Source organism: Paramormyrops kingsleyae, chromosome 7 (genome assembly GCF_048594095.1).
Source record: "Paramormyrops kingsleyae isolate MSU_618 chromosome 7, PKINGS_0.4, whole genome shotgun sequence".
Classification (NCBI taxonomy): domain Eukaryota; kingdom Metazoa; phylum Chordata; class Actinopteri; order Osteoglossiformes; family Mormyridae; genus Paramormyrops; species Paramormyrops kingsleyae.
Genome location: NC_132803.1, coordinates 16,330,859 through 16,344,405, shown reverse-complemented (window position 1 = coordinate 16,344,405; position 13,547 = coordinate 16,330,859). Strand labels below are relative to the sequence as shown.

Sequence of the window (13,547 nt, the reverse complement as noted above, 5' to 3'; positions counted from 1 at the left end):
ACATACTTGGGACATGACAAAAAGAGAAAAAAAAAATCACAGGGCAAGGGAGTTTTGGTTCCTCTCAAGTAGGAAAGAAAAGAAATGGGGTCTAAAGTCATCTTGCTACCTCATGCTATGTATGTCAAGTTGAACAGGATTTTCTAAATTATGGTTAACTAGCTGTCGCCCCCTACAGCCCTGTTGATGCTATGTGGCAGCCTCTCTACACCTAGTCCTGCAGGTGTAATGGTAATATGACGTGTCTTCAAGGACTGAATACTACTGCAGATGTTTAAATTGGTAATATACCCATGGTTATATTCTATATATTGCTGAACATCTTATGTGGCCAATGATGGATCCCCGTCATATAAATAAATATTGGAAAGACCTCAAGTAACAGGCACTCAAGGTAGTTAGTATGTACACTATACGCACACAATATATACTCCAAAGATTTGGCTGGGGTTTTCAGACTGCTCACTTAGAGCAGAAGGGGGTGCCCTCACTCTGTCTGCTGCCATAGCAGCTAAAACCCACAATTCCCCAAGATAAACAATAGGATACTTTTTTGTTTCGTGAAATAATGTGTGGCAACAACTCTGACGTGTCAAAATGATCCATATGATCATTCATATGCTCATACACTAAGAATTATATTAAAGACAGGTAACTGAGTGTTATTACAGATAAATACTTGACAACTGACAACGTTTTATTTAAACGAACCGTGTTAGGAAGATGCATGCTTCACTTAAACTGAAGAAAAAAGACTCGTGATCCTCCGTCAAAGCCACAAATACTAATTATGCTGTGTTGGAAACCCGTTACGACGCGTCCCCGGGGGCGTTAGAAGAGAACACTCCGCTTCCTCAATTCTCGCTGGACTTTAGAACCCAGCAGATCATAAACTAGTTTTGTTTGAGGAAGTTCAGGCCGCTATTTCACATGTTTGCAACAGCCCAGGCCGGCCGCACCAGCGCACTGCGTCTCAGTCGTCAGTCATTTTCCATACGGACGAACGCAGTTGCGCTGCACGTATAGCAATTAATTTCTCGGAATGATTGAACTTCACTTTAAAGACAATTTCTGGGTGAGTAACTAGTGTGGTTTTCATTTCAGTTACGACAATCAATATAATAGCCTAAATTGAATGATTGATCATTATTATAACTGATTCTCAATTTCCCGCTTATACACCCACTTGAAAGAAAATGTTCTTGAATTCTTGAATATTTTGCTATTTAATGCAACTCTAGTTAATTCTGTGATCATGGATTAGTTCAAGAGCTAGTCCTATTCATTGCTTCACATAGGGTTAGGTCATTTCACAAAAGGAAGTGCTGTTATTCTCTCTAAAGATCTTGTGAAAAAAATATGAAACAGCTCAGACTAGCCATTCTCGATTTCAGTTCGCTTTAAAATCACATTTAATGACAATTGGCCCTTTTCAGGTAAATGCTGCTTTATGTTTTAATGCAAAATATCTGATTAAAAAAAAAGAATTTAAAAAAGAAAGATTTTCAAGGATTTCTTGAGAAAGATTACATGGTTAACTATACAGGCTGTTAAATGTCTAAATAAAAACACATAGCCTACGGGTTGTATTTCACAACTGATTCTGACTCTGTGATATATATTAAAATATTGTTTGTTCTTTTAAACCTGCTGTAGAAATGATAGCTTTTAGCCTATTGTGGGTATGATTTTAATACTAATAAACGTCGAAATTACTTACTTAACAACATAAGTCCATATAGATTCATCTCCCATTTTGAAGATTATTATGTCTATATGTCCAACCTTAAAGTACGCATGAATTATATAGCTAGGTCTACAATTATGCTAAATACCATAATCATGGTGTAAGGGAAATTCGTAATTTTGATTCCTGTTAGACTTCTCCAGCCCATCTGTTTTTATTCCTCACCGACCACTATATTAAAAAAAAAAAATCCCCAAATACACGTTATACATGTGCATTTTTGCTTGAGAAATGTACGTAGGTGGGTTTGTGTTTGGGGAAGAGTCTTCAGTAGACGAGGTACCCTGTTTTAGGGCCGGTGCTTATTTTAAGTAAGTGTGTGAATGGGATGATGATCACTTTAAAATCCACTTGTGAAAAACATATGATCACAACTATTTAGAAGAGGAAGGACGCTCCCACCATAATCCCTTTCTGACCACCTTAATTGTTCACAGACTGTTATGAAAAATACGAACTTTTGACATGCCCAGAACATTCTGTTGCATGCAGGGGCGCTGTAAAGGGGGGGTAAACGATGACGATTCTTGGGGCCCATGACTGAGAGGGGGCCCAAAGAAAAAAGTCTCAGCTGTGTTGGGGGCCCTGTCAAGATTCTTTTCATGGGGCCCAAAATCCTTAGCAGCGCTCCTGGTTGCATGGTGCAGACGCAGCCTGTATCCCCGCCATGATTCATGCCCGTGGCCGTTCTTCATATTGTTGATAGGGTGCAGATATCACCAGCACCGCCGGGTACGACACCATCATTCAGCATCTGAATGATGGCAGGAGGACATGCAAGGAATTAGAGGACTTCATAAAGGCCAGGCAAGTATCTGCCGCATCTAGCCAAATAGAAGTGTGATCAGCAGTCTTCGCTGTTCTTTTTTCTCTTTTTTTTTATGTTAAATTTCCTCTGTGCTCACGCTTGTTAGTTGACGAAAGAGCACTAACAATAGCTATGATTAATTTACAGAATATAACAGCTTCTTTGAGTGTACCAGTTATGTTGTAACTGTGTCACAATAAACACAGGGGCATTTTCAATTGGATTACTCTAAATGTAATTTTGGAGATTCTAAGTAAACAGCCCTTAACTTACATTTCCTCTTTTCAGCAAAGTTTCCCTAAAAGAAAAGATTAATGAACTTTGTATTCTATTTACTAGCTTAATCCTTTAAGGCAGCAGCATTATTACATTACATATTTTATCACATCAGTTTGGGCTTCTGTGTGTATTTTTAAAGATAGACCTAACTGTAACTCATTATGCGTAATGAATAATTCACTTATCTAAGCATTTTTGCAACTATTTCTGACATTTCACACTGCAATGTGGGCTGTGTTTTTTTTCTGCTGATGTCATATTAACAGCATAAAAAGTATTACTGTTGCAGCTGTATTGTGGGATGTTCATTTCAACTTAAAACAATACTCACACGGATGTTGTTTGAGAGCTGCCCCTCAAGCAAACTTTCAATTCACAACCTGATTTAAAGCTGATTTTCAAGGTATGCCACTACGTGTGGCCCTGCCTGCTCCTGGTTTTTGTTTGTCAAAAAAAAAAAAAAAAGCAAGTGAACTCTCCGGTTTTTTCCTCATTGAACCTGAATCTGTTTAAGATGAATTTACTCATGTGGCTGTTTTTTTGGATCCTCATTCCAACTTTGGTTTGATAAGATGACTGTGGGGGTAATATTGTCTCCTATATAATAGAATATGGTTGGTCTGGAAGGCAAAATTCCAATGAATGTGACAAATGAATGTGACTTTATCTACTTTTATTTGTCAACAGTCTTTACTACTATAGAACAACAAAACATATTGTTCCAAGTTTAAATGATGTGTGTATGGGTCTTAATTTTGTCATCATATAAATACTGTGTTTATTTTTATGTTATATTGTAGGGCTTCTGTAGAAGAAAAATATGCCAAAGAATTGCTTAATTTATCCAAAAAGGTCTGTGGTCAAAATGAAATGAAGTAAGTGATTTTTGTCATGACTTTCCAGCATTTTATATATATATATATATATATATATATATATATATATATATATATATATATACACACCTATACATACACACACACACACATATATATATATATATATACATATATATATATATATATATATACACACACACACACACATATATATATATATATATGTGTGTGTGTGTGTGTGTATGTGTGTGTGTGAAAATTTCAGGTCATTTTCAATTTTTAATATCATTAAGAAGGGGTCCTATAATACAGACGTTAGGACTATATTTATGAAAAATCTTGGCCCTTTCAGCCACCAGCAGAAGTGAAAATTATTGTCTGAATTCTGGAGCAGTGATCTCAGTAACTTCTGTACTCTATGTTTCTACTGTCTGTAATTACTAAGAGGAAGAGTGTTATTCACACAAACATTTTAGGAGAATGTATATATTGTAGATACATATATACATTTTGCATCCTGTAATTGCATTTTTTGTCTTTCAGCACACTAAAGAAGTCACTGGACTTTTTCAAAATGCGTAAGTAATGTAGTTACATAAGCTTTACTGCATTATTTGACCTGATTTGAAGTTGCTTGTACTGTTGATTCTGAGTTGGAACTGACTCATATTTTATGTTTCTCTGTTGCATTTTTGAATGCTTTCCTAAAAAATGGTATTTCATTCATTTACTTCTTTGTTTTTTGTTTTGTAGAAATTGAAAATGTGGGACTGTCACACCTTCAACTGGCCCAAACTATGCGGGATGAGGCTAAGAAACTTGAAGATTTCCGAGAAAGGCAGAAGGAAGTGCGAAAAAAGGTTAGATTGTGAATTTTAAATTAAAATTAGTTATACATAATCCTAGGGGTGGCATGGTGGTGTTCGAGTCTCTGCCTGGGTTACGTGTGTGTGGAGTTTGCATATTTTCCCCGTGTCGTCGTAGGGTTTCCTCCAGGTACTCTGGTTTCCCCCTACAGTCCAAAGACATGCTGAGGCTAATTGGAGTTACTAAATTGCCCATAGGTGTGAATGGTGTGTGAGTGTGCTCTGCCCCATCCTGGGTTGTTCCCTGCCTCGTGCCCATAGGCTCCAGACCCCCCACAACCCAGAAGGATAAGCAGGTTGGAAAATGGATGGATACGTAATACTTTAGTGTTTTCCTTTAAAAACCTTTATGCCACAACTATAGTTTTTAATCACTGTCCATATCTGTTTAAACTGAATACCTATTAATAAATTTAGGTAGAACAACATATGGATGCTTTACACAAGCAGACGGCAACACAGTACAAGAAAACAGTGGAGGTAAGATGCATTTTTCTGAATTAGCAAATACGGAACCTACATTAAGAATTAGGTTAGTGTATAATCATGTGTGTGACTCTGCAGGTTAGGTGTCTGTGCCTATGTCTGATAACTTGTTGGTTCTAATCCTATGGAAGAATGCTCATATCACCCTTGGGCCACTGAGCAAGGCCCTTAACCCCAGCTGCTGTAGGGCTGCTGATGCCGGTTGACCTTTGCTCTTTGACCTCAAACATTTCTGGCTTGTTTCTAACTTTGGGCAAAAGTGCCTGCTAAAAACCGTAATAGGTAATTTAAATATAACGTCAACTTGCCTTTTTGCATTCCTCTATGAAAGTGAATGGAGACCCAAAGACTGCTGCACCCTATGTGAAAATCCTTTAATAAGCATTTAACTTTTGCTCTGTAAAGTTACTGTTCTCTTTGAAAAAATGAACCTCAAACTTAACTAGCCAACATTTGTGCTTCTAAAAAATGGCAGGTGATAATAACCTGAGATTCATCTGACCCTAATTGACAAGTTGTAGCAGATAATTTGAAGAAGAAGGACCTGTTTATTCATGTGTTTTTCTCCACTGCTGTTGACAGTCAAAGAAAACCTATGAGCAAAAGTGTCGTGATAAGGAGGATGCAGAACAGACAATGAACAGGAATGTTAGCGCAAGCAACACCAAGCAGCAGGAGAAGGTAGGCCCTACTGACTAATAGTTGTGACTTATGGTCTGTATACAGTGACTTGGGAGGAGTATGTTGCATGGTACTGTACCTTTAGCACCAGGAAGGTACTGTATGTAAGGAAGTGGCTACAGAAGCTCTTCAACTTTGCGCATGAAGTTGCACCCGTCATTATTTTGTTTGATAGAATAATGTTATGTATTCATTTTCCAGTTGTATGCAAAAACGCAGCAAGCAAAACAGACTGCTGAGGAAGCAGGTAACTCAGGTTTTAAAGTGTGTTGTTGCACTTTTCACTGTGATAGGACAGGGATGCTTAGTAATCAATATTCATCTACAGACAGAATGTACAGCCACAATGTAACCATGTTCAACAAGATTCGAGAAGAATGGCTGAATGAATACATCAAGTCATGTGAGGTAAGAGGTTGTGCTCTGAGGGTGAATGGCTATTATCAATAGTTGCAATTTTCTGAAATTTATGCATATTATTTTGCATATTATTATGCCTATCTGGGCCTGTCCCATTTGTTTTGTCCCCGTTTGGCCAGCAGGTGTCGCTGTCTATCCTGTTCCCTCTGTCTTGTAGCCCTAAGTCCCTTGTGTGTTTCCCTACTCTCCAGGCTGCCATGTAGCTCTATGGGTTTTGTGACTGGCTTATAAGCTGACACTCCTCTAGTTATTGGTTTGAGGCTGGTCTGAGGCCTGCTTCAACTTTTGTTTAACTTATTTAACTTAAACTTATTTTTTCTTAGTGTTTGGTATTTTTTATGTCTGTCTTTGCTTTGTGTCCTTATTTTTGGTTTACCCATTCCCGGTTTAATTCTGCTCTGCTTGTACCTATGTTCCTAGTCTTTCTTAGTCTTAGCCCCCAGTGCTCGTCAATGCTTCATAGTTTCTTGTGCTAATTAATTGTAACTTATTCCACCTGTTTGTTGTCCCGTGCCTGTCCTGATTGGTTGATTTGGATATAGTCCTCGCCTGCCCCTTGTTAGCACCGTTGTTTGTATGTATTTAGGTCTATGTCCTCATCCTGTTTTTTGGTTAGCCGTTATGTTTATGATGTGTATTTGTTACTGCATGTTTGCAGCTTTGGTTGTTCCCTAAGTCCTGCTCTCAGTTTTGCTCGGTTTGCTAGCTCTTGACTCCTCATGGCCCCTTTATTTTGTGGTTAATCCCATTGTGTTAGGTTTCTCTTAACCCCCTTTTCTTGGACCTGCTCTGTAGATCATTCCTCTTTGTAACCCTGCTCCATGCCCTGCCATGACCTTATTTGTTAACTTATAAGTAATTTGAACACTTGAAATCTTAATGGCTCCAACAAAACTTTTCATACGATTTAAATAGTATTTTTTGTTCAATTACAATCAGCATGGCAGTCTTTTGGGAATAGATTTAATGCATACCGATATCAGTGAAGGATTTTTTGACTGACTGAAGGAAAGCCAATTAAATAGCAAAGAAATGGGTGAAAATGTTGGCAATGTGCTCTTTTACAAACTGAAGTGGTTTGGATACATAGAACATGCTGAATAGATCCATCCATGTGTTTGTTTTCTAACCAAGTCAGGGATGCCCTGGAGCCTATCCCAGGCAGCACAGCCCACAAGGCTGGAGTACACCCTGTTTGCTGGGATTCCAGAATATAAATTCTAGTGTAACATGATAAAAAAATGTCAGTTGTGTCCTCTGCATAGATGTTTGAACAACAGGAAGTAGAGAGGATTAACTCCTTGCGGAACACCATGTGGACTCACCTCAACCATCTCTCTCAGCAGTGTGTTACCAGTGATGAGGTGAGATTGAAGTATAGCGCCTGTTTTCACAAAGCCTTTGTGTGTTTCCGTGTCCCAATACCACACAAAAGTTCAGTAACCTTTGTGGCGATTAGGGCTGTCACAATGTCAGATTTTTTCTATACGATCATTGTGACCAAAAGGCGTACATTTGAACAAAATAATAGTGATAATAATGCTATTAGTCAAATTCATCCCTAAATTTGTTTGTGTGTTTCATCTCTTTTTTGGCAAATGAAATAAACTCAAAATATGGGTGTAATGAGGTGGAGGGTCTATAACCATAACTATTCAAAAGCGTACAAAAAGAACAATTATACTACCAAATGGAGAGTGAAAACACAACCAAGATTAAAAAGCCATTTTGCATTTACTGTTGATTGGCACTTCCTGCAGACTGGGATCTCTAACCTCTCATCTGTTTTACGAAACCCAAAAAACTCCCACACTGGGGTATCTTGCTCTCGTCTGTCATCTCCTCCAACATAATTTTGCACAGAGCACACAGTATTGTACCTCACACACCTGTGCATCCGCAGCACTACACTTTACGGTATATTATATGTCAGTGCCTGACTTGTACCACTTCATTCCAGGACATTTTCATGACCCAATCTGATCCCATTAATATTTCTTTTAACGACATCAGCTTCATTTTACGGACTGCTAGTAAGCAATCTCCACCAGCCCAGTTCATGTTTGCATGAGTGCATGTTTATGGATCTCGTTACGTACACCAGTCACGGTGTATATGTGACTGTATATGTTTCTCATGGCTGTGATTACTGTGCTGCAGCAGAGTCTGTAGATTATGCCAATAGGACAGACAACTGGAGAAATGTATGTTGTTTATTCTTTCCATTTTTTTTCTGATCCCACTGATTTGGAATGATATAAATATAAATATGCCTTAAAATGACAAGCAATGAAAATGGATTTTTTTTTCAGTAAGCAGAATTCATTAACACCAGTTCTCGCTAAACAATAGTTGTAGTTCGCTGTAAATGAAAACAATACAGTTTACTGTAGATGGCAGAATAAATGGATCGAGCAATGCCAGAAAATGTAATGTGGTGAACACATGCTCAAAAATGCTATGCATGCACAGATGTGTGAGATATTAATCAGGCAGGTGGTACAGATCAGGTAGTGACAGTAGCTGCTAGCTAGTTAGTTGCTGCATTGTCTTCTTTTTTTATTTAATGGTGGAAACCAGCATTAAGGAGCAATACAGCCATCTGCTATGTTGTATGAACCAGATAGGTATTGGTGCTGGATTATTTATATTATAATTAACACAATATCAATTTTTTAATATCATGGTTACTGTGAAAGTGATATATCGTGACACCCCTTGTGGGGATTAATCCTGGATGATGATGTTCGTATGTATTGAATTCAGTCAGATCCATCTTCTGCTTCTGGTTTTTGCGTGAGGGTTCAGTGCACAGTTAAATAGTTAGCTGAAAAACTCCATTGTTAAGTTTTGTTAAACATTACTATGTAAATCATAAATATATATTTCTGATGTGTTAAAGGCAAAATAACAGAAAGGAATGCAAAAAATATTAAGAAATAAAAAATAAGTACAAAAGTAACATGGTTGTATTGCCTAGGTAGCATCTTAAGTTTTGTGTGTGATGACTTTTCTCTCAAGGAGAAAAGTACAAATCATAAATATAGTAACTGCATGAAATATATGAACCGTTGTGATCGATTAATGATGAATGAACATAGGCTAAGTACATAACTAACACTGGTGAATTAATACATTAAGTAAGAGTGTATTACTGCATTATCTGTACCCCCTCAAGTAAAGTGTTACCCATGCATTTCTGGTCTGCAATTCTTTACTCTCACGCTGCTTGTTGTACACACTGTTCCTCCTACATAGCATGAATAATGAACGGAAGTGGTTTCCAGTAGATAGCAGTTTGATGGCTTTTCTTGGTGACCTCTGCTTTTGCTTTGATAAACATGCTTGCTCTACTTTTGAAGGATTGGATTTATAAAATGTCTTCTCCTGCCAAACCTGTGTAACTGTAATGATCTGCCACGCAACCCGTTGACACTTAAATGATTTACGCATCTATAACCTAAATATAGCAAGCCTTGTACTGGCTTTGTGGGTTTCAACTCACAACCCTTTTCCTCTTTGTGTGTGTGTGTGTGTGTGTGTGTGTGTGTGTGTGAGTTTGCGACTTTTTCTTCCACAGCCAAAATATTTGCAATTCTGTATCTTCGTTAAGTGTGCTTCTGTGTGATTCTATTAGATGACTCTGAATGCTCTGCCATAGATCCCTGCCTGCTGTTTCCCAAAATTCCATCTAATATGACGCTGGCGTTTTACCTGTGTAATACAAAACGCACACGTGTTAGAATGCATGTAAGATAATTCAGGTAAAAATGGAAGAGCAACTTTTATAATAAAACAAAACTCTTTCTGTGGAGAGCAGATTCTAAGTGACTAACTTTGGTTGTGACGTCAGCTGAACGAGGAGGTGAGGAAGTCTCTGGAGCAGTGCAACATTAAGGACGACATTGAGCACTTCATCAACCTCAGGAAGACCGGTGACAAGCCCCCAGGTGCCACTCTCATATCCTCCTGAGACCCAAGGAAAAAAGTGTCCTTCAATTTTAGGTTATTTGTCTTTGGAGGAAATAAGACATCTTACAATTTAGATTTTTTTAAATTTATTTTTATTTTTAATTTCACAGCATGTCCCCTTTAGTGTACAACAGGAATAAATATATTTCCTTACATCAGTGAAAAGATAGATGCAAAAACAAAACGTCTACTACAATGGACATAAATGAATGGGTGGGGTCTCAGGAGGTTACAGAAGGGGGATTAGAGGATGTTAAGGTCAGAAAAGGCCTTTATTTGCAATAAACCAACATCAACTGGGGAAAAAATGCTAATAACTAAAATGTGCTGCCCCTAGTACCACTGTTTTAGGACCAAGCAGCACACGCTGTGCACTGTGCCTTTATTTTGTATGTTATTCGATTTTTATCTACTTCCTGCTGTATGCAAACGAATGTCCCTCTGGGGTCAATGAAGTATTTCTTATTGTACCTGATCTCCGTAAATTCGGAGGCACAAGGATATTGCAGTGCGACACAACCGTCCTCCATTTTCACTCGCCTGAGCAGTATTAGTCTCAGCTCCAGGGGACCTTTGTCGGACATCTTTTCAGTAGCACGTGTTGAGCTTTTTCTGTGACCGTTTTGCAATGTCATATCCACCTGCTGTATTTTAATCCTGCTTTCTACCGTATCGCAACAATGTTATTGCCACCCTCGCCTTCCATCACACCCTGACTTTCTGTATCAGCTCCCATCACCTATGAAAACTTCTACTCCAATCAGAGGGCTTCGGTCCCGGGACGCACAGGACCCCAGGTTACCAGGTAAAAACTGTATCCATCGAAGGGTGAATTAAAAGATTTAAGATCTGAGATTTATAGTAAGGCATGCTAAAATGCATATAATATAGACATGTAGTTGAAATATCTTTGCTTTTACTTTGTGTTTCAGAAGGAGACCATTGCCAGGGAGGGCTGAAAGTATGTGAATTTTCAATATTCATTGCAGTATTATTAGGAATGCCAGTCATACACAATAATTTAATTGTTAAACCTGTACCAAATGTTCTCTCTCATAGATAATGTGGCTTCAACCACTGATGATCCTACCTACAGTGTAATACAATACTAGCAAATGAGTAAGTATATCTTGGGAATAAAACATTGCAATCATTGAGTACCGTTTGAGAAAAGATGTCTAGATGTACATCTCTACATGTATTCTTTCTATTTAAACAGAATGGATGTAATTTAGCTTTTTAGGAAATTTACAGTAAATGTTTTTTCATTGTGGAATGTCCAGCTCAGATTTCTGATAGTGGAGTATTTGTATTTGAATTAATATGAAAAGGATGCAAATTGTGGACGACTAATGGATTAAAAAATCCATTCATAGGTGAATCCATTGTGACCAGGGAAGACGCCTGTGGCTTATGGGTAAAAAAAATAAAACCCTAATCCTGCTTAACCCACACTGGTAAAAATGTCATACAGTGGACTAGTGGAAGAAAATGGTTTATTGCATATTATATATTGTATGTTGTTACATGTTAATAATAATTGTGAGTTTATGTGTTGTAATGTAGACTCATTTACATAAAAATTAGCTTAATTGTTTATAATGTTTTTCTTTAACTTGTAAAATTTTGGATGTGTATTGCATCCATTTATGCCAGGGGTGGCCAGTCTTATCCGCAAAGGGCCGGTGTGTATGCGGGTTTTCGCTGCAACTCCCTAATTAGATTACTAATTAGAGGACTGATTGGCTGAAAGAGTCCTCACACCTGGGTTTGAACAGCTGACCTACAGGTTATCCCAAAAACCTGCATACACACCGGCCCTTTGCGGATAAGATTGGCTACCCCTGATTTATGCATTAATTTATAAGCTATAATGGCTATATTTGTCTATTTTCTTTAAAGAATGCTGTTAAATTATATTAATGAAATGATCAGGTAATGAGACGGACACAGAAATTATTCACCCACAGCCTGCTGAAAACTCCACACACGTTTTCCTATCCTGATTCAGGGAGCGAGGTACCATCAGCGGTGGAGACTTCAGGTCCAGAAAATAGAAATCCAGACCAAGACTTTGTTTCAACCAACCAGTTGAATACTTTGTGACTGCAAGTTTTTATGCTAATCTGGTTGGTTGAAACAAAATCTTGGTCTACATTTGTAGTTTTTGAACCTGAATTTTCCACCTCTATGTATCATTTGTCTTTATTCACACTGGAAACCCAAAATGGACCAGTTGGGAGACACCACTCAGATTCCAAGCAAGAAATGATCTCAATATTTGATGTTGCTGTTTTTGATGTGAGTGCATCTTTCTGCATTTCTTTTCTTGAACAGTCAGTTGCACTGTACAGTGCAGTTTAATTACTGAAGACAGTCACCGTCTGTGTCTGGTGTATAACTATCAGCAAAACAATGGGAAACGCTTTACATTAACTGCACCTTCATAATGTCCTTATAATGTATTCATAGAACATTCAGTGTACCTCCATAATGCATTCAGGATTGGGAGGTCACTGGTTCGAGCCCGGCAACAGTAGTATAGTCAGATCTGTGGGCCCTTGAGCGAGGCCCCTACCCCAGAAACAGCCTCATGGGCCCCCCTGCAGGTGGCCACCCTTCCCTGCCAACTTGCTCTCGCCTACATGTGTGTCTGTGTCAATGAGGGCAAGATGAGGTAGAAAAGAGAGAATTTCTTCATTGGGATGAATAAAGTGGCATTATTATTCGTAGAACATCCTAATGTACCTTGACCGTTTTAATATATAGTCAGAAACATTATATGATACACATTATATTCGTATAATATGTTAATATATTAAAGCTGTGAAAGTATGTTAGGATGTTGATATAATTACATGCTGCTTGTGAATGCATAATAAATGTGCACCGAATGCTTAATGAATGGTGCTGTTAATGTATAGTATTACCAAACAAGGATTATACGATCGTTACACTGTAACTTATAAATTTGGTAAGGGGCTGTATGCACTTTTATTGCTGTGATTTAAAAGGCAGACTCCATTATCTTCCATCCACTTATCTATCCTGAGCAGGGCCCGGGAGGGTGGAGTCTGTACATGCCACAGAGGGCAAATGTTCACCCCGGATAGGATGTGTTTGGTTATAATGCATGCTTGTTTTTGCCAATGTAACATTTATCTTTTCCAAAGAGGTTTCGCCTCACTGGTCATTCTGTATAATCCATGCATTTATTTGCAGGGTAGTGGATTCCTCTGGGAAATATACTCACATGCATGTCCCTCTGATTCAATATCATTGTTACAGCAAACTCATGAACATTTACAATAGTAAATGCAAGCCTTAAAGTGATTTTGTTAGATAAACACTGTTGAAGATTAAGAATGGTATTGAATTTTAACCATTTGTACATAAGTTCCCTGACCAAATGAAGTCCAGACTCAAGAATAAAAGTCAATATGACTCAG

The 13,547-nt window shown here is 38.0% G+C and overlaps 1 protein-coding gene across 1 annotated transcript; it reads left to right on the top strand.

Annotated features, from left to right (window-relative positions):
• Positions 1-870: 870 nt before the first annotated feature.
• Positions 871-13,546, top strand: pstpip2 (proline-serine-threonine phosphatase interacting protein 2). The gene is made up of 15 exons (XM_023823383.2): positions 871-1,075; positions 2,454-2,554; positions 3,635-3,709; positions 4,217-4,251; positions 4,427-4,533; positions 4,957-5,019; positions 5,608-5,706; positions 5,908-5,953; positions 6,035-6,114; positions 7,392-7,490; positions 9,980-10,076; positions 10,828-10,903; positions 11,031-11,059; positions 11,158-11,217; positions 11,475-13,546. Exons 1-14 carry the CDS (start codon positions 1,043-1,045, stop codon positions 11,208-11,210), a joined length of 993 nt encoding a protein of 330 aa, XP_023679151.1. The 5' UTR covers positions 871-1,042; the 3' UTR covers positions 11,211-11,217; positions 11,475-13,546.
• The last annotated feature ends 1 nt before the right edge of the window (position 13,547 follows it).

What these genes read in the sequence shown, in the direction of transcription:
- pstpip2 (XM_023823383.2), top strand. Translation starts at nt 1,043, where the DNA reads ATGATTGAACTTCACTTTAAAGACAATTTCTGG. An exon ending in GAGGACTTCATAAAGGCCAG is followed by an intron (nt 2,555 to 3,634) that starts GCAAGTATCTGC and finishes GTTATATTGTAG; the next exon opens with GGCTTCTGTAGAAGAAAAAT. An exon ending in TGTGGTCAAAATGAAATGAA is followed by an intron (nt 3,710 to 4,216) that starts GTAAGTGATTTT and finishes TTTGTCTTTCAG; the next exon opens with CACACTAAAGAAGTCACTGG.